Source organism: Hakea prostrata, chromosome 2 (assembly GCF_041222555.1).
Source record: "Hakea prostrata isolate BN-2017 chromosome 2, UWA_Hpros_2, whole genome shotgun sequence".
Lineage (NCBI taxonomy): Eukaryota > Viridiplantae > Streptophyta > Magnoliopsida > Proteales > Proteaceae > Hakea > Hakea prostrata.
Window position 1 is genome coordinate 68,445,566 of NC_142601.1, and position 21,401 is coordinate 68,466,966.

The following is a 21,401-nucleotide window of genomic DNA, read 5'->3' on the forward strand; positions in this document are numbered from 1 at the left end:
ATCGGCTGCAACATGTTCAATTTCTAGCTTGTCCCAAGACCAACTGACCAAGTGCTGCAGCCCTTTACAACTGAACCTGGACCTGGGCCTGGGCCTCCAACCAAATCTGAACTGGACCTACTTTGGACCTCATAATATCAACCCTAAACCTACCTGGGCAAGAAAAGCCCACCCACGGGATCCGATCCGGCCGGTGTCAACGAACCAAAAAGAACGAGCAAAATTGATGCAAGCGTGGATTTGGAATTTTTTTTTGGTAAGACGTGGATTTGGATTTTGAGTTTGCTTCGGCCTTGTGAAATACTGGGGACAGTCAGGAGTGGCCGTTTTACATAATTCTGGAACATTTGGGTTCGTTCTTTCGTCACCCTCTAGAACCTTCTCCTCATCTCATAACCCTAAAAATATAAACTCCGACAATCTCCGTTGATTCTAATACATACATTTTACTGTGAAACTTCATTTCAAGGTTTCCCTCGTTGTTTCTCAGGTTTCAAATCGTCTCACCAAAGAGCAGAAGCAATTCCAAAATGTCGGACGAAGTTGCGCTAGATTTAGAGGAACTTCGCCATCTCCAAAGCATTGCCAAGAGGCCTCGGACTCTTTCTCTTCTTTCCTCTGAGATTCGTAACTTGGAGAAGGTATCCGGCATTCCTCTTTTCGCTTCTGCTCTTTTCCTTCTTATTTTCGCTCGCACTCTATGTTTTTCTCCACAGTATTATTGTAGTTGAAACTATCATTGCTGAGGTTTCGATGTTGGTTAAGGTCAAAGAAAAGACATTGCCCTTTCCTCTCATGAGATTGCAGAGGCTTTGGTTGATGAGGTGTGGAATTGGATTTTAGGTGTTAGGCATGTTGCACCAGTTAGAGTTTGCTCTGACTGAAGAAACACGTTATTCTGATTTATGACTCACCTACTATACATACGCAAACCATAGAGAAATCTACATAATGTAAACTCGAGCCAGGAAATTCTTATTATGCTTGAATATAATTGGAATTTCGAGGAGTAAGGTTGTTCTGCTATATTATTTATTCTTTAGGTTGTTCTGCTATATTATTTATTCTTTACTACCTGTTTCATGATTACAGACTTACAGTGATTAGTTTTTGTTAGGGGCAGATGGATCTTTTTAACTATTTGTTTTCGAATACTGCTTGTAATGAATAATGTTTTCTAATTTCAAATGTCAATGAAATGCTGTAAAAATGCTATATGTCAAAAGCATTGCTAGCTTCTCAAGTACTGGTTCTTATGGTCCTGATCTGACTGTATCAGAGTTTGCGTAGAAGTTTTTTAAACTACGCCTTTTGAACGATGTACAATCATGATCGTATTGAAGTAAAAAATCTAGTCAGTGAGGGAATATATGTTTTTGTTTTAGAGGAAGAGAAAAAACTTGAGGTAAGACCGTGGATGATTTCAAAATTTTATCCCTCTTTTTCTTTGGGAAACTCTGTTAACCTGGAAACTGGAAACAATATCCTAGTATGAGTGGGTATTTTTACTTAGAGGCTGCTGGAATTTCAGGAAGGAGTTGATGAATGACCCAAACGAGGGGAGAAAGAAGGAACACCGAGAGGAAGGCCCCAACCAGAACCGCAGACAGGAAAAAGGAGCGAAAAAAAAACCACAGGCAAAGAGACAACAAGGCGCCCAGGAGAACAAACAGCGGAAGAGTAGGAATAGAGTTGAGAAATATAGCTACCATTTTCATTTAACATAAAAAGAGTAACAATATGAAAATGAACGTCAGTATATGTATAAAAAGTAGTATTTACAATATGAAAATGAACGTCAGTATCAACCAACACAATAATTTGAATATCAACTTGCTCCATGGTAATGTTAAGATGAAACAGAAGTCTAGGAAATCATTTGACAAATCTAAATTTATTTCCTCTGATAATAGGATCACCACAATTAGAAAATGAACATTGATACCAACCACCGCCAGAGCGAAGAGCACCCCCCCCCCCCCCCACACAAAAAAAAAAAAAAAGGGGGGGGGGGAAGAAGAAAAAAAAAAAAAAGGTGGAGTCTCAGTATCAACTGGGTCCAGTTTAGTATTTTAGGACTGACAGAAGGCAGAGATAATGCACAAAGAACAATAAGAGTGTTATCCTTGCAACCACTTGTCCAGTGTGACAAATAGGTTGTCTGTTATGGACAAAGATTCTAAATCCTTTGCCTGGGGTTTTGACCACTGAGTGTACGTTACCAGGTAGTGGAAGAGGCTCCTTTCTACCCAAAAATAGAATAAAAAGTAGTGAAATAGTAAGGTTTTTGTATTTTTTATTGAAGCATCTCATGGGATGAATGGGTCTCTTCTTTCCAGTTTATGACGATGAATGACAGTTACAATATTAGTAAACATCTGAAGTTTTGGGGCATGTGCTAATGTCCCCCTTTTCCTGTGTGTTTGTTTGTGGGGGAAGGCTGGCAACAATGGTTGTATGGGGTCTCCTGATAATACCCTAGGTCTCTGTCTATCCAAAAAAGCTCAGCTTCTCAAATTGATATAGAGGTTTCCACTTGTGATAAAATCTCAATTGATATTCATCAATGACTGGTGGTTTTCAGCTTTGTAGTCATGTACTAGCGCATGGAAAATGTTAATTGGTCGGAGATTAACTATTTCTGTCTGTTGATTCTCCTTGTTTATATTTTTGTCATTGATTTTTTTCTTCTTTTTTGGGTTGGGGGGGGGGAGGCTTTAAGTGTACGGAAGTGTCATTGATGGTGGTTTTGGACATTTAGGTTTTCGTTATGCAAATGTTTTGTGGATCATTTATACTGTGCTGCCAACACCATATTTGGTGTCTTCACCTTGCTGCTTGTGGATGTTCTAAAGCATTTTCTCAATTTGCTGGCACTATATTGTGTAGCCCCTTTTTCTCTTGATTTCTTCCCCCCACCCCCTATTGCTTTGTGAATGTGGTGTTACATCATTGTTGGTGTTTTGGATGTGCAAGAGCCTTATACTGACATTTTACCAGTGTGTTGCCTTCTACTTCTGTTTTTTTTGGGGTGCACTCTTGTTGTTTAGGGTTGGTGTGGGGAATTGGTTTGTAGTTGGGCATTGAGTGTTGGCGAAGCAATTATAGTAACATATTTATATGTTTTCCCTGCCTTCTAGGTGTGTCAGTTGATATCGGTGATTTGGATATGGCATATGTTCTAATATACTGATGCTGAATCAAATGTTCTTGATTTTGTCACTCTTTGCAGTCCTCAAATGATGCATCTTCCAAAGCTACTTCACATACTCCAATTCCAGGCTCAGCTAAGGTGCCTGCAAGCCCTGCAGTAAACTATGCTACTCTGGAATCATTCAGCTGGGATCAAGACATTGACAAAATCAAGGTATGACTTGTGAATCTCTCTCCATTGAAAGTAGGCACAATTACTTTCTTAAACAAAAATACCAGCCAAGATTATATTTTTTTGGAGAAGTTGGCATTCAGGTAATTATTTTTTTTTTTGGTTGTTGGGTTGAGAGGGACATAGTTTTGCTCCATTATTAGTTAATAGAAGATAGTGCGGTTCTTGTCAAGTTGGCTTTTTTTGTTGGAAAGCCACACTTGATCTTCCTGACTTGGGCAGTTTTTAGACACTATGAATATCCTATAATTCAGGTTTACCATTTGCTTTCTACATGATGACTTCTCTATTTTGCTAGGTTTAGGTAGCATATGCATCTGAATGCTGAGAATTTGTTTGCTTATTAGCTTGGTCGATAGGTAGAAGATCTCTAAATAATCGGGTGACTAGGAGAATCATCAATAATTGGGTGGATCTGGAAACATGGTTGGGACTACATTGCATGGGTTAAATCAACTTTCTTTGTTGTTAGTAAGTTAGTTATTATAACTCACTAGAGGAAAGGGTGGGAGAACAACCTATTTTCTTACTCTCGTGACCCTACATCTTTTAAATGGAAGCTCTCTGGAACATTGTTTTGTCATCATGTTTATGGTTGTTTGTGTCCTTGATTCGAATTTTTGCCATCCATTTCAGATTTATGTGTTTTTGGAAGGAGTGAATGAAGAGAAGCTGGAGAGTTCCTTTAAGCCAATGTCTTTTGATATAAAATTCCATGATGTCCAAGGGAAGAATTACCGATGTGCCATTCCGAAACTGAACAAGGAAATAGTTCCTGAGAAGTCAAAGGTGGTCGCCAAGCCGAACAAGGTCATAATTACATTGGTTAAAGCTTCAAAAGGGAACTGGCTAGATTTGAAATACAAGGAGGATAAGGTAAGTGGAAGATGCACCAAGTGGTCTTGAGATGATAAATGCTTTAGTCCTTCCAACTTTCCTTTCGTTGCTTGATAGCGTTGCTTGTCGTGCTATCAGTCTCCTCTGTTTCAATGCTTTGGATCCATGTGAATAATTATATTTTGTATCCCTTTGCTGTAGCTGAAGCCGAATTTGGACAAAGAGCGTGATCCGATGGCTGGAATAATGGATTTGATGAAGGTAGGTATTCAAATTGCATATTTACATTTGTTTGGATATTATTAATTGCATATTTACATTTTGTTGGATATTATTTCTTGTTTTGCATGGCTGATGGTTTTACAGTTTAATTTACTTACAATGGGAAAAAGAAACTTGTTCAATGTAATTCATATCTTGTCTTATTGCAGAACATGTATGAGGAAGGGGATGAAGACATGAAACGTACCATCGCAAAAGCTTGGACAGATGCAAGATCTGGAAAAACCGCTGATCCTATGAAAGGTTTCCCTTGAGCTTTTGCGTATTGCTGCTGAGAAATGTGACGATTGTCCAAAATCTTGTGTTTTGCTCTCGTTTGGTTTGCTTGGCGCTCCTTGCTTCTGTCTGATAGTAGATGATCCTGTTTTAGAACCATTGTCTCTCAGTTATTTTAGAAGAGGAAAATGAGCTTCGACAATGATCAAGTGGTTTTCTTGTAGTGGAAGAACATGACATGTTTAAGATAAAAGGAAATATGTATATTTTTTTTGCGGTTGTGGTCACACATTAATTCGCTTTAGCTGGTTGAGTGTGCTCTTCCTCCAACAGGGAAAGAGCAAGTCGGAAAATTTGATTAAGCTGGGATTTGTCCTACAGATCTGAAGAGTAACTTATGTGCTACCAATGCTAGGTAAATTGCGTTCTGCTGCTGTCCCGTTTCAAAAATGATGTTAAAATATAGTCTTGCTTTTCAAATTTGTTCAAGAAACTTGGATTTAGAGGATCATTTGCGGAGATTTCAATCCATTTTGAAGTGCGAGAAATATGTGCCAAAAGATATTTCTTGCAGGGTTAGCTGTAGAGGAGTCTTCGAAGAGGTGAGCCAATGCACTCCAACTCAAACGGCAAGCAACGCCCATGCTAGGATTCGATGGAAAGGTTTGGGTCCAAATGATTTTGGAGAAGAAAATAATAAGCAATAAGGCAAACAAGTAGTAGTAAGGGTATTCTAGCACAGGGCAAAAAACGCAACAAGAGAGACTTGGATGGAACAACCAATAATAAAAGGATATTTTGGCGGCGCCGGCAATCGAAAAAAAGGAGGCAGAGGGCAAGAAGAGCCAAACACATGTCTTTTATGAGAAGGGAATTTCCCAAATGAGGTTGGGGAAGTTGGGAATACCGTAGTTTTCAATTCTCCAGAAGCCACTGCAGATGAAAGCCTAAATTGATGGTTTCATGACTTCTGCACAGGAAGCGACAGAAAAAACCGAAGACCTGGAGAGAACGAAAATATTACACCAATAAGTGTAGGAAACTGGAAGACATTTGTTGAAGATTTATAATTTTGTCCATATTTTTCCAACTCGTCTATTGCTTTTGATTACAAAAAGTTAAAAAAAAAAAAAAATTTTAATAAAAATCCTCTACTGCTTGTAGCACATCTCCATCTAATTGAAAATTCTACCACTAAAGAGTTGACCTCTTGACCATAACCATAAATGAGAGGTCAACATTCAATTATCCCTGGTAATGTATTTAAATTATATACAGAAACTATTCTTGAGGGAGTAGTCCAAGTGTGTAAAAACTGTTGATGAGATGAACCTCAGATTCAAAAAAGAAAAATCTTGTATCATACAAAAACTACAAGATTTGTCATAAATATAAAATATAAAGTACATCACTTTTATACGAGTTTCGACTTGGCCTAATTTTCCAAGATTAATAAGATGCAAATTCCTATTATGATCTTCAACAGGGCAACTCCCTAAAGTGGCAACGGTGCCATGAAAAATCTAGAGAGAACACAAAAAAAATTGTAAAGATAAACTTATCCAACAATGCATAGAAGGCGTAGCACAATGGCCACTTCTGCCAACACCCTTTTGCCCAACGGAATGTAGGACTTTGTGGACAATTGCATGATTCTGGACCAATCCTCAAAGTGCGATCTCAAAAAAATAATTTGCAAACGCACCTATTTTCATGCTTTATTTTTGAGACGTCATCACTGAAGAATTTGGCTTCCATAATCATCATTGAACTTCTGGTAGCGATGTGCACTAAGATGAGCAGATGGGCGAGTGTTTCTCAAGGCAATCTCAATATCTTCATGTCTGATGGGACCAACCCTCGGCAACTCTGCATTTTTGTATATGGGAAAGTCAGACTTCAATATAATTAGCTGAGTGAGAATACAAAGGAAAAAAAAACTGATCAACTTCATGAAGCATGCTAAACTGCCAAGGCAAAAGCATGACGTTGTCCTACAGTTCCAATCATTGCAGAAAATGACCCAATATAAGGCTCTTTTTGGTATCAATTCTCATTTTCTATTGTGCCTATTTAAAAGAAATAAGCACAAGAATTCATTATTGGTCAAGAATGAAAAATGATTTGGTGAATTTTGTCAAAAATAAATTATGAAATGAAAAATAAGTTTGGTATCAAAATAAAAAACTGTTAGTAAATAATGGCAAGCAAGTGATCAAAGAGAAAAAAAAATATGGTTTTTATAAAAAAAATGTGTACTAACTATCTTACCCTCATCTTAACCATAATATTTTAGGTAAACTTGTGCATAAATGAAGAGAATGAAATAATAGACAAAAAATTCATTATGAATTTTGAAAGTTTTTCTATTATTTTAAATAAAAATAAAACTGATAATAGATGCCAAACAACTTAAAATAATGAAAAAATCCTCATAATAAAGAATGATAATTGATACCAAAAAGAACCTAAGTTTCTTCAGGTGATATAACCTAATTGCCTTGCCCTGAAGCTGGTTTGGAATATCTTCGAGATTCAAGAATATAAGAGCTTATATGAAAAATGAAAAAAATTCATTCCTATTTAAGAGGGGGACTCCCGCTGGCAGAAAATTTAAAATAAAAAATATAACCTCAATAAGTACATTAAAAAAAAAAAAGAATATTCCTGTTCAATCTGTCAGAAGAAATCTATAATGCTCAACGAAACCAGAAATGCATGCTTCCATGTACAATCTATTTCACACTGTTGAGAGGTAATTTATATATTTCAATAGTAAAACACATGTCATTAAGTACTAGATCCAGACAGAAGGCACATGGAATTTGTTTTCTAGTAAAAGTTCCAGGATGCATCTGAGGTCAAAAAATATTTGACTATATATATAGTAACATACATGGTATTGAATGGGAATTTTCAGCTGGCATAAAGTAGAGATGACAGTAATGGACAAAGAACATTATTCCAATATTTTTGTTCCTTTAACATTCTCAGGAGAAACTTTCAGTTCGAAAATCATATTCAGTGCTCAGATGTGTGTTGCTTATTCAAGTGACCAAGGATTTTTATTTGCTTTATAGTTTATTGCTCCAAGTGACAAAGCATTAGAAGGCAATGTCAAGATAGGAAATATTCATTGGAAGTAACAGCAATATATGGCTTTTGGACCTGAAGGTGAAAAGGGAATTGCAGAAGCTGGAAGGAAACATTCTTGAAAAAATCTGCAATAATTTGTGGTAGTAGGAATAAACATGGCAAACTCATTGGTATTAATATGAGTGTAAGAATATCTTTCTATGAAAAATAAATCAAGTAGCTTACTTACCTTCCTCAGGGACCACTTTTTGCTTTTCTTCCAGAAGTACCATCAACCGCCTTAGGGGCGTGAGGACCCAGGAGAGAGGCCAGGGAATGAGGGAAGTAGGGATGAAAAAAAAGAGGGAAAGAGGGATAAAAGGAGGGACAAGGAGGGAGAGGGGAGGAAGATGAGAGTGTGGGACACCCCGGAGGGGGGGGGCACCAAGAAACCAGGACGACGCACTTGATGAAGGGAAAAATTAGGGTTATCAATTGGCACGAACGACCAGGGAGGTGAATGGCTTACTCCGGGAGGAAAAGCGAGAGTGGTAAAGAAGCGAGCAACCGGCAACACCAAAGAGGGAAAGGCGGAAAGCCCGAGCAGGAGGCGAGCACGATGGGAACGCAAGGCGCGGAGTGGATGGGAAGCGCCAGATGAGTGGTGAGACCAGGACAAAGTGTGTGTGACGGAAAACAACCGGAAAAGAGGGAGCATGGTCAAGATGGGAGACCAAGCACACCGATGGAAAGGCGCCGAATGAAATCGCGAAAGAGACAAACGAGCGCGGGGGCAAGCCAAGGAGAAGAGAGAAGAAGAGAAGAGAGAAAGTTGTGAAACCACCGGATTAATCCGCAATGAGGGAAGATGCGCCGATCACCGGGCAAGAAAGCGGGGATCGAAAGACGCCAAAGGCCACGCGGAAACCGCAAGTGGGGCGAGAGGTCGAGGAGAGGAAGACGAAGATGGAGATTTAAGGTTTGGGGTTGGTTGGTCACACCATAATGGTTTATGGGTTGGTTCACTCCTTAAGAGCCACAGCTCCCAATTGGGCCACATCAGATACGATTGTCTCACTCATAGGGCCCAAACGAACCCAAAAGATGGGCCGCGGTCCCAAAGAAACCCCTGGGCCCAACCTACACACCCAACCCCAACCACCCAAGCCCAATCCCAGCCCAACCTTAACCCAGGCCGCCTAGACACTACCCATAAAAGACCCACCGGGCCCAACAACCAACCCCAGCCCATCCATCAGAGCCCAATCTGGACCCATATACCCAGCCCATCGATATTAACCAAATACCCAACCCATCTCCACCCTTGGGTAAAAGGACCCCACCCACCCAAACAAAAGGGCCGGCCCAAATCGTGCACCAACACCCATGCCAACCAAAAGCAACAAACCAAACCCAAACCAACCCGAACCAAAACCGACCGGACCAAACCAGCAACACCCAACCTCCGAACGAAAGAAAGGGAGGCGGCAACGGGGGCGCAGCGACAAGGAAAACCATCGCTCCAACAGCGCACGAGCCCGAGATGCGGGGGATGGGATTAATTGTTGTAGGCCAAAAAAAAAAAAAAAAAAAGCCCAAGCGAGGCAAGGGGGACACCGGGAGGAGATGATACTAAGAAGGGCACCACACACGACAAACCAACAACACACCGAGGACAAGGGACGAGGGGCGGAGGAGGACCCAGGAGAGAGGCAGGGAAGAGGGAAGTAGGGTATTGAAATAAAAAGAGGAAAGAGGGAAAAGGAGGGACAAGGAGGGAGAGGGGAGGAATGTTAGAGAGTGTGGGACACCACGGAGGGGGGGGGCGGCACCATAGAAACCGTGTTATCTTGTTATTTTGCATTCTTGTATGAATTTTTGGGAAATATTATTAGGGTTTTATCAGGCTGCATGGCAGCCTCTTTGCAGACTAGTCGGATATCTGAACCTGAATAACCTTCTGTCCTTTCCACCAGCACATCATATGGAATTTCCTCTTCATCAGGTACAGATGGCAAGAGTTCCTCAAACATTGCTTTTCTTGCTTCTGGCTCCGGAAGAGGAACAAGGATCTAATTTATAAACTAACCAAATTCAGTAACAGCAAGAATGACAACATAAGCATGTGCATGCACACCCAAGAGAGAGAGATGCTTGCATCAATATCAAAAATACATCTCATTAGGAAATTGATCATGCCCTTCACCAATCAGATATTTCTTCCCTATACCCCCCCCAAAAAAAAAAAAAAAGAAAAAAAAAAAACATAACAATGTTCACTAATTTCCATATTGACCTGCAGTTCATATTTAGCCTGTGATCAACTCAGACATTGGTGTTGATCAACACACGTATGTTGGGCCTGTCCTAATCTGGCTCTCAATCAATGTACCTTGGGAAGCACACTTGATCCCAACGAGAGTCACCAATGATGGGCCTTATATCTGCCATATCACAGTTTTAGCCCCAAAATTGACAACGTAACAGCTTTGTTGACCAAATGGTAGCCACAGTAAAGCTACCTTCACAAACCCCCAAAATAAGTGCCTATGCTCAAAACAGAAGAATGTATACAGAATGAAGGTCCACAGTTTTTTTCTTATTCTTGTTACTCTTAACTTTTTAATGACATAAATAATCTTTTTCCTAAAACCTTGACAGTAGAAACTGAATCATGGCCAAATTATTTTCATATTCATAGCCCATTATTCCCATGCTGCAAAATGACTAGTTTAGATAATTTTCATATTCTTTCTACGGATGATGAAATTCTCATTGAATTGCTACAGGAACAGTAAAATATGCTCCGAAATATTGTGCAACTTGATAGTACATGCTTTCACTACATTATGGTATTAAGAGTTTCTGAGTTCGCACAATACCCTTTTCTCAAGGCGCCGAAGCATAGCTGCATCAAGTTCCCAAGGAAGATTTGTTGCAGCCAAAACAAAAACAAGTTCATCTGTCCGTGTTAAACCATCCATCTGCACTCCAACATGATCAATTTTGGCAAATAATGTAGAACCTACCTTTAGCCCTATCAATAAAAAGTTAAATAGTGAAAAAAAGGTGCCATCATTTACCCAAGTGAAAAACAGATACAAATAAGCAGTGATTTTTCAAATAGTAAGTGATCCTTCACAAATTAAAAAAAAAAATAGCAGAGTAATTGCTGTTATTTTGCATTAAAAAACAAAAAATCCAGTTGCAAGGTGCATTGCAGAAATTAAGTACTTGACTATTCCAGATTTTATGTTTAAATCCGACCAGCAAGAGCACCATCCAACAAAGGCAACTACTCATGGTCTTTGTAGGATTGTATACATTAAGAAAAGATGCTTGGTGACTTCAAGTTTCTCTTCAGCCTCGACAAACATTTCCAAAGAACTAGGAGTCAGTCAGAAAGGTAAACCCCCCCCCCCCCAAAAAAAAAAAAAAAAAAAGAGGGTGGGAAGAGAGAACTGAAGTTCAATAAGTCAATAGCATCCCCCTTTAGGTTTCAGTGAGAATGATTCCTGTTAAATATCTGGACTGAGAGCGAATACTTCTCAAACCAATGAAATATATTTCTGACATGACCCATGTAAAGTTGACAGTATGCCAATACATATAAAGAAAATCACCTGTATTAATAGCTCAGTTTTCAAACGTCGACTTGCTTCATGTTCACTGTTTCCTTCACCGCGTTGACTAATGATAGCATCAATTTCATCCAGAAATATGGTTGATGGTGCATGGTGCCTAGCAAGTTCAAATAAAACTTTCACCAACTTCTCTGAGTCACCTGTAATGACACAAAAATAAAAAAACATCACACTTCAAAAGTTAAAATCAATAGGTTTCTGGTCAATCAGTTCTTTTGCTCAAAATATTTTGATAAGTTGAAATTTTCTTATCAGGTACGCAACTTGTATTTAATGGGAATTTTCAGCTGGGAATAATTAAAAGAAAAGAATTAGTAACAACTAAATCTCAATCTAGAGGAGTGGAGCAAAAAATTGGTTAAAAGAAATATGTACTGAATGTCAAATAGATCAAATTAACATAAATGAATTTAACAGAATCTTGCCATACCACGCCATTTGCTAACCACAGAAGATGCCGAAATGTTGAAAAAAGTGGTCCCACACTCAGTCGCAACAGCTTTGGCAAGCATCGTCTGCAATTTAGAAGTTGCAATTAAGTTCTGATTAGAAATCCGATCAAGTAACACAACATAAATGACGAAGAAAGATCCAGCTATTTATGATGAAATTTGAAATATCATTTTCTAGGTTAAAAAAGCAGAACTTTTTTAGAATTTATGCACTGAATGATGTTTTAACCAAATCTGGAGCTTAAAACCTCACTAGTAGGAGAGCTGAAACAGGGAAATCTCGATTAGAGTGAATTACAGCATCGAAGAGTTATTTATTTATTATTTATTTATTTTTTTGGGTGCAGATTGGGAGATTGGAGGTTCAGAATCTTGTTTATGAATAAGTTATTATTGTTTCTTTCATTCTTCCCATAATACTAATTGGAGTTCTTACGAACTTCATTGGTCTCCATTTACAATATCAGCATATAGGAATATTGGAACTGTATTATGTTGATACAGAAGTGCCAATAGATTATACTCTAGGAAAGATAGGATTCAGGAGATTTTAGCAGTAGCATCTGATAAGAACCCACTGATCAACAAAAGAAATGATCAATTACGAATACAAGAAGTATTACAAGACAAGTAAATAAGTAAGATAACCTGGTTAAAATGGTGCCAGTCACCCCCTACAGCAAAATTGCTGCTCCTACCGCCCTCCTTTCCTCACATTTACCCCACTATGAGTCAGTTATGGTAATTCTGCCCAATCTCTTCCCTCCATGTGTCCTTCCCGCAAGGCCTTAACAGTATACAGCCTGATGTTAAACATAATAAGGCATACCCAGGGAACCAGGCTCCAACATGTGTTTCCAGGCTCAAACCCATGACCACTGGGTCACAATGGAGCAACCTTCACTGTTGCACAAAGGCCACCCTCAGATTTTAAATATGCTATTAGATAACTTTATCATTACAATTTACAAGTGCTATAGTGGGAGCAAAACTAATAGAAAAGCAATAAATATAAATAAGTACAGGCAAAAGAGTTTCTCTAAATTTTGCTCCAAACTTGAATATCTTTTTTTTTTCTTCTTTTTTCCTGGGTTCTTCTTCCTCTTCTCTGTTCACAAAGTTACTATATAAAGACAAGTGGATGAGAACATACTAATATGAATAACAAATACAATATGCAAGAATTCCATGAAACTTCCTCTCCATCATTGGTACAGAATGAAACGGCTTAATGGTTGACATTTGTTTTCCTATGTTGGATGGTGTGGTATTTCTGATCATTTTACAGGGTTCTTCTCCAAGTCTATTCACAGATCCTGGAACTAGGAATACTCATCAAGGACCAGGGAATAACTGAAACCAACAGGTCAACAATTATCTTCATTAAACCTTACCCCATCATTTTTTTAGCTTCAATACAATTATTTCAGAACCATTCTTATAAGGATAAACAAGAGCTAGTACAAACCACAGAAGATAAAGGATAATGTTTCCATATAACTGAAATTTCAAAACATCAACCAATGACAATAAAAAACGTGGACAGACCTTCCCTGTTCCTGGAGGGCCAAAAAGTAGAATACCTTTCCATGGCGAAAGAAGACCAGTAAAGTACCTAGACAACATACAAGAGAGTTTTGGTTCATAACTGAAGGCTTCAAGTTTATGACCTTAAGCATTCACAGAAAAAATGATTAAACTGAAAAAGGAAACAGAAATGGAAGAGAAATCAACTAAATTTACAATTTACTCAAGTCAACAAAAAGAAACGGTCTTGAAAAAGCAGACAATTAAGAGAAGGAAAATGTACTCTGCTTCACTAAATCCATGAAAACACTAAACCTTTCCCTAACCCTCAAATATGTATCTCCAAAACGTTCAGTCCTCCAGCAGGCATACGACCCCATATCAAGAAATCCATGCCATTAACCTTGCCAAATATAATAAAGCTTGACAGTCTTAAGCACCAGATTTTGTATCAGTTATGGTTCAAAAAAGGAAATTCAAAACTAAGGCTACAGATTGTCCAGGACATAAGTATATTCTCGTTGCAAAAGAAGAAAGGAGAGGAAATTACAGATAACAGTACACCAAGCCAAATATATCTCAACACTTCAATGGTTTAAATACACAAAAGCACTTTAACCTAAAATTCTTGTTTGAAGAAGTTTTCAAAAGAAAACATAGTAAAACTAAAAAATAAAGCATGTTTTCACTTGTTTTCTTTAATCTAGTGCTTACTTGGGATACTTTATTGGCATGACGACTGCTTCCTTAAGAAGTTTTTTGGCATTTTCCAACCCCTTGATACTTTCCCACTTTACATCTGGACTCCCACAAATAATATCTCTGTTGATGATGCAAAAGAATAGAGACAACATAATGTAATAAATTTGTGGAGATGTAGCTAGTAAAACAAGTATGATAAGTATTGGTTGAGGCATAAAGTCCAGTACGTGATATTTTCAATTACCTACATAAACTTTCTGCTAATGCACGCATTTCTGCAGATTCTAAAGGCGGAAACAGCGGTTTTTGCCTGCAAAAATGATATAGAGAGTTCAGCAACTTGCTTGAAGAGCAGAAATATTCCTCCAGTTTTTGAGCATAAAAATAATATCAAAAGAACGGTATCATCACATGATATAGCTGGGAGAAGTATGTCACATAACTTTTATGGCAAGATTAATCCTCATCAATTTGACAGTGTATCCTCAAATGATAAACAGACATTACCCAGTGCTGGTCTTGCCTATGCAGGGTCCTGGGAGGTGGGACTTTGTAGTTGGAACCTCAAGACTTGAACCCCGGCATTGTTCTGGCAGCCGGAACCTTTTACCATTGGTTTAAGCAGTGGGCCCACCAACCATAAATCATAAATATTCAAAAGATCAAAAGGAAACATGTTGAATGCAAGATGTTGTTAACATGTGGTACTTCGTTAAGCATATACTCAAGAGGATATCATTATTTTGCAACAACTTTTTCTTTGTATCTATGGTTTAGTCAAGTTAGTAGTGAAAATAGTTCTCTTGTTAATTTGATGGATTGGATTCAAGCATTCTATTAAATCCTCATATATAGTGACCAAAAAGGAAAAAGTTGAAAAACTGAAGCAAGTCAGACTGTGCCAAGTCAAGTTCAAATTGCTTTACTGATGATTATTGATGCAAATATAATTAATTTTGCTAATGGTACCCATGACTCATCCAATGTATTACTCTGCTACTTTATCAAATATCTCTGGGCCACAATCATAGGGAAGCATGAATTATGATGGGCATATACTGGATAACAAATGGTTGGTTCCATCTTATAACACAAAGTGTTGGCAGCAAGTCATGTAAAGATAACATAGTTGTAAAGGTGGTAAGATGATCCATGGTAGTGGTGTCTAAGTGCTTACGTGACCAAGGAGAACAAGTGTTTTATTTATTTCCTCTGTTTCTAACATTACTTAATACATTAAGATAGGACAAAAGAAAGCCACAACACCAGGCTTTCTCCCCAATTTCCATGCTGATACCTCTAAGAAGACTCAGATCATTGTAGCCCCCCCCCCCCCTCCTAAGATATCAAATCTGCAAGGCCTCCAAATTTCCATGTTTCCATTAATTTCTCTCATTCAAGCATGAACCTGAGCATGGACAGTGTAGAAGAGTTTCTCTCCCCTTACAAGATGTACAATCAACAATCTCTGCTAAACTACATCAGAACTGAAGCAACAAGCTAGTGGAAATTTGAAACAACAAAAACAGACAGTAGTTCCAAGAACCGATCATTGAACAATGTATACTCAGTATAAAAAAAAAAAAAAAAAAAAAATACATATATAGTATATATATATATATATATATATAAATGTATATATATATTTTTATATATTTTGTTCTAATTTTTAAGTACTTAAAACTGCTCTTGATTTAAAGAAATGTTCTTGTTTTCTAAGAAGTTTGACTAGTCAAATTATTTTGTATTTTCATGTGATCTTTTGAATTAGGTTAAGGAGAAAACCAAGTCCCCGACAAGTCTAAGATTGTTTTTAAATCTGATTTACATTGAAAATGTTGTGTTCCAATCATATCTTATTTAACAGTGAAAACTCTCAAAATCATTCTAAACGAAAATATTCTTTTAAGTATCAAACAAATGAATATTGTACCACTTTTGGTTCTTTGCAAAGTTTTACCATATTAAGATTTATGGAATTTTCAGACTTGACAGAAAATCCGACCATAGAAAGATGAATATTTCACCTACCACAAAAATCCATTGTTGTTCTTACATTGCAAGGTTGACCTCTTATCCTTTAGGATTCTATTTGTTAAACATTCATCATAGTTATCAACGCATCGCCTAGGTGTCTAGGCACTCTGGTGGTTCTACACTTGCAGGTCTTGCCTTGATTTTCTTCCCTCCCTTGGATGCCTTATCATCTAGATGCCATGACAATCTGCTATTCCTATCAAATATGGGTAATATGTTATTTATGACTTGTACCTTAAGTAAATAAATGATAGTTGATTTACTCAAGTAATTTTGACTTACTTAAATAATCAAATGATATTTGGCATAAATAAGGGCCATGGCATTTAGTAACATCAATAAGGCGACAATCACATACTCCCTAACAGATTTTAACAGATTTTCTTGCGACACCCTAAGCAGTACCTTACAATCATGAAAGGATGAAGGCAAAAAAGTACAAAGTTGGATATTTGTTATATCTATGTTCCAGAGAAAGTTTACCTCTGGCCATTTCACACAATTTCATGATACATAACACATAATGTGCACAGCAATTGAACATAATAAGTGCAGTTCCTATAGTATGTTTCACATTAGGATTAAGATGGCAAAGCATCGAAATTAATCCAGCAAGTATTCAAAGGAATCATTTAGGATGATCTGCTTTAACATACGGTGGTTCATTAGATCTGTCAGAAGAAACTCCATTAAGCTGTGGCTTGTTGTTTCTCTCCTGAAACGTAAAAGTACAGAGAAAAAAAATTAAGAGAGAGGAGAGAAAAAGCATTAAAACGTTAAAATGACGATGGAAGAAAAATAAATTATTGTCTCCATATTGTGTCATACACTACCAACCTGATTCCGAAACTGCTCGTAAATCGCCATATCAGTTGTATTTCGTGCGTTTCCATTCCCATTAATTGAACCATTGGAGAAACCTCCATCGGTATCCCCATTCTGATCACGCAAGGAAGCATCTTTCTGCTCAGGCTCTTTTTTACCCCCAAATTTCGCATCATAAAATGTCTGGAAATCCTAACGGTACATCAAGAAAACAGCTTTTACGATCAATTTTTTTTACTTCTTTTTTGTGGATTCACATTTATGCTGATTACCAGATCCACGCATGCAGTTAAATCTATTAGCAGACACAAACAGAAGTCCTTACAGAAAGAAATGAATCATAATGGAGACACTAACGCACAATGAAGCGGCTAAAAAACGCATGATGGAGAGATAAAACTATAATCTACTAAGTAAACCTTGAGACACATTATTGAGACACAGAATCTTTGTACAAGCACCGAAGCAAAAGATCCAGACCAAGACAACGAAGAAAAAATATCTGTAAGACTCAGAAATGAAACCACTGAGATCACTAAGATAGCAGCTGAAACGAATCGACAAAGAAGACTCAATTACCTTGAACGACCAGCGAGTATGGGAAGGCTCGTCCGCCATTGCTGTTGACAGTAAATCTCTGATTCAGGGAAAGACAGAAAGAGACGTGTGTGAGACTCTCTTTCCCTCTCTCCCTGGCAGAGCAAGCGCAAGATAGTCGGAGATTCCGTCACTCTCTGCTTCTTTACACTGTAATCATTCGAATTTGGAAAGCGCAGCTGCTGCTTTACAAAAAAACAGATCGCTTTCAGTTGAGAATTGAGATCCTCAACGAGTTATGAACATCAAATTTACTTTACGCCCCACGGAAAAACAACGAGGGCTTGGTTGTATCGAGCTGTCAACGTTTAACAATAATTAATTACCGGCTCAGGATTATGGGTGTAAACGAACTAGATTCCGATGGGATAGTGGTAATACCATATTCGCATTCTATTATATTCTATTATATTCTAACATATTCAGATAATAAAAAGCGCCTTTGTACCAAAAAAAAAAACATATTCGGTTAATAAACCCCGAGGTGTGGCTCATTTGGCAAAGCCCAACGCTTCCACATAGGAAGGCAGAGTTTGAATCCCTTCAGGGCCTGGGGCTTAAAAAAAAAAACATATTCGGATAATAAACCTCGAGGGGTGGCTCAGTTGGCAAAGCCCAACGCTTCCACATAGGAGGACAGAGTTTGAATCCCTTCAGGGCCGGTGGGCTTCCACATATATTAATTATATAAAAAGTTTTCAACTACTTATTTACATTTTTACCATTTTATTTATAAGGGCTAGGTTTCAAATTTAAGAATTTAACAACTTTAATAGTGATTTTGGTAGACAATCTAGAAAAATAGTCACATATCACACTTACAAAATTTATAAAAATAAGAAAAATAAATCTAAATAAGTAATTTAATCGGACGGATAACAATCGGTAAGAAAGGGGTATACCATATCCGCATCCTCGGAAGCGGATTTCGGTTATCCCCTACTCAGGACTCAGGACTCAGGATTGCCATTTTTTATGATTTAAACTTTTAATAATTATATATATTATATTATTTTCTCCACAAACAAAAAAAGAAAAAAAAAAAAACTTTTAATAGTTATTTATTTTCGATTGGGCTGGGCTCATAATTAATTTGGACAAGTTTTCATTTTCTAGTGAACTAGGCCCTGGGTTAAAGCCCATAAAGAGCCCATACTACGTTAAAGAGCTTTGGGCTTATTCAAGGAGATATTGAGAAAATGAAACCTAACCGCCTATCGAGATATTGGCCGGGCTGGGCCATAATTCTCTATTTAGACTAATGTTTTCATTTTGAGAGTAAACGAGGCCCAAAGTTAAAGCCCATCGAGGGTCCACACTACAAATATGGAGTGTTTGGGCTTATCAAATGAGATATTGAGAAACGAAACCTCTTTTTTAAATTACAACTTGGAAGCTGATTTTGAGTTTCTAAACTAAGTTTCATCAATGGTTTCTTTCTTTGTAAATTGACGAGAACTTATTGGAAAGGGTTGCTTGAGTTGCGATTTGAGTTGCCAAACTCCAAAGTGAAAATCCAATGAATCTAATTAAGTTAGTTGATTGGGAGAAGATAACCTCTATCACAAAATTTTCTTAGTGTTTTTGATTTGGATATATCAAAATGCTAAGTTAAATGGTGTGAATGAGTCACTGATCATCATCGTAAATTAGAAAGTAGAACCCAAGCAGATATTCTCTTGATGTAGACAATGCCCAATAGCATCAAACATGGTAGCGTATCAAACACTAACTCTAACAGATATAGCCTTTTGATGTAGATGACAACAATGTGAAACAAAATCAAGCATGTTCACTAAACCTATAAGCAGTAAGCTTCTTATAAGAGCAAAGGTGGTTGAAAAGCATTGAAGTTGAGTGGTTCTGGAAGACTGGAAGATGTGTGAAACTGAAACAATTCTTGAAATGGGAATGCTAGCTCTATCCATAAGAGCTATCGCCTAAGAGAGTAAGACTTATCCTTTACACAATGCACCATCAGGTGGTTATTATCATATCAAGTCTGAGAAAGGTTGGCAAGAAATAAGGGAGATCGAGGAACCCAGTTAATGAAAATCCCCTAGGTTAGCTACATTATCAAATGACCAAGTTATCTGCAGAGATTTTTGGATTCATGAGGTAACTTTTCAATAGTGATTGAATGCAGAATGGAAAGATTCTAACTACTCAACTCTGATCTGAATCTGGGGCTTAGACTCTCTTTCTCTCTCTAAAATAGCTTCATTACACTTCTAAAGGTGACTGTTTCAAGTGGGCTCAAACCCATGATTATAAGATCACAATCAGTTAAGACTGTTTGTCCAGGATAAAAATTAAGAAAACCCATTTTTCATACTTACAAGGATATTAATTATCTTAAAGCACATTCAATTCCAATGAAGTTTTTAATTGTAAAGTTTCTCATGAAGACAATTTTAACCACCCAAGTTTGAAGCTTTTATCTCACTTCTCACACAGATTTCTTTTCAAGCTAGTGGGTTGTAAGAGAAAGAGAGAGATCCCTATTCGTGTGATATCCAGAGTACAAAGCATCCAGTGACTAAAGACTTCAAATGGAATAAAAGGCCTCAACTTCAGGAGAATCATCCGTACTAATAAAAGTTCAAACACTTACCAATACATGCCAAGCATAGAGGTGAATCATGTTCAACTAAACCATTATATTATAAAAATAATTTTAAAGACAAAAGTTTATGGTAGATATGATTTAGTATATATCATAAGGATTTATATTCTCATCAAAGAGACAAACCTTGAAGAAGAAAAATAGTTGAAATGACAGCAGAAGATAAATAATAGCCTACTTGTATAAAATTTAATTTCCATCCATATTAAAGATGAAAAAGGGTAGACTTTTGTTATAATCTTCTAAATATGCTATTCTTCATTGAGGGGTCAATGATAATTGTTAAGAAATAGGGTTTTCATCAGTTGACATGCACTTTGACATAATGTTGACTCAATCTCTTAGGTGATATTGCCAAAAGCTCGACTTGGCCATGTTAATAAAGGCTTAATAGTTTAATTAAGAGATTATATGATGAAGGAAAAAGAAGGAATGGAAAGAGAAAGGGTAACACTAACACATATAGATTAAATAAATTTAAAAAAATAGTTATTTATCTTCCATGGTACATAACTTATATATTCTCTTCCTTCCATTTTCTCCCATAAAACATTAACTTTAATATAGTCTTTTGAAGGATTATATATATTTTATTAATTTTTAATGTGAAAAAGTTTCAAAGTTTGATTTTAAAAATCAATATGCACATAATAAATTCTCAAAAAAGTTCTTCATGCCAACAGGCTGGGATGCTTTTTGAGTTTTCTCACATCTGTTATGTATGTCCCGCATTGATATTTTATCCCTTCTCTTAAGATGTAAACCCCCTAATAAAGATAACCTTTATCAAAAAGAAAAGAAAAAAAGGATAACACTTTCTTGTGTAATAATCGCTGTTAAATAAGAGATTCTTATAATTCATCAGTATTTCCCCTGGATCGTACAGATACCTTGTATTATATATTGTGGTAACTAGGTAGATTTTAAAAATGATGTACTTGTTAGATTGAGACATCATTTTTATCATTAGAAAATAAAATCAAAAGAAATATAATAGTTTACTAAAAGTTTCTCCAAATATGAATATTTAAATAGTGATTCTTGAAAGATATTGAGTTAAAATAGGTCAGTATGAGACCAAAGTACTAGTACTAGTAATATTGTATGGGTTTTGGCTCAACAATAACATCTGTACTTTACGAAGTTTAAGAAATGAACTTCTTTAACTGAGAAAAAAAATTTAGAGATGACTTCCT

General features: G+C 37.0%; 2 protein-coding genes across 3 annotated transcripts; one reads left to right on the plus strand and one right to left on the minus strand.

Annotated features, from left to right (window-relative positions):
- Positions 1-324: 324 nt before the first annotated feature.
- On the plus strand, positions 325-5,361 carry LOC149025997 (uncharacterized). The gene is made up of 5 exons (XM_089146223.1): positions 325-641; positions 3,233-3,367; positions 4,022-4,261; positions 4,424-4,483; positions 4,654-5,361. The coding sequence occupies exons 1-5, from the start codon at positions 531-533 to the stop codon at positions 4,756-4,758; spliced, it is 651 nt and encodes a 216-aa protein (XP_089002349.1). The 5' UTR covers positions 325-530; the 3' UTR covers positions 4,759-5,361.
- A 490-nt stretch (positions 5,362-5,851) lies between these two features.
- Positions 5,852-17,861, minus strand: LOC149025998 (uncharacterized). 2 transcript variants are annotated; one of them, XM_089146222.1, is made up of 12 exons: positions 17,562-17,861; positions 16,995-17,165; positions 16,814-16,872; positions 14,365-14,430; positions 14,133-14,240; positions 13,440-13,506; positions 11,870-11,954; positions 11,419-11,579; positions 10,678-10,779; positions 9,702-9,867; positions 8,046-8,102; positions 5,852-6,589 (listed from the first exon to the last, which is right to left on the minus strand). In XM_089146222.1, exons 1-12 carry the CDS (start codon positions 17,598-17,600, stop codon positions 6,456-6,458), a joined length of 1,215 nt encoding a protein of 404 aa, XP_089002348.1. In that variant the 5' UTR covers positions 17,601-17,861; the 3' UTR covers positions 5,852-6,455. The 2 variants fall into 2 exon arrangements, with proteins under 2 accessions (XP_089002348.1, XP_089002347.1); XM_089146221.1 differs by having other exon boundaries at positions 5,854-6,589; positions 16,995-17,174.
- Positions 17,862-21,401: the final 3,540 nt, after the last annotated feature.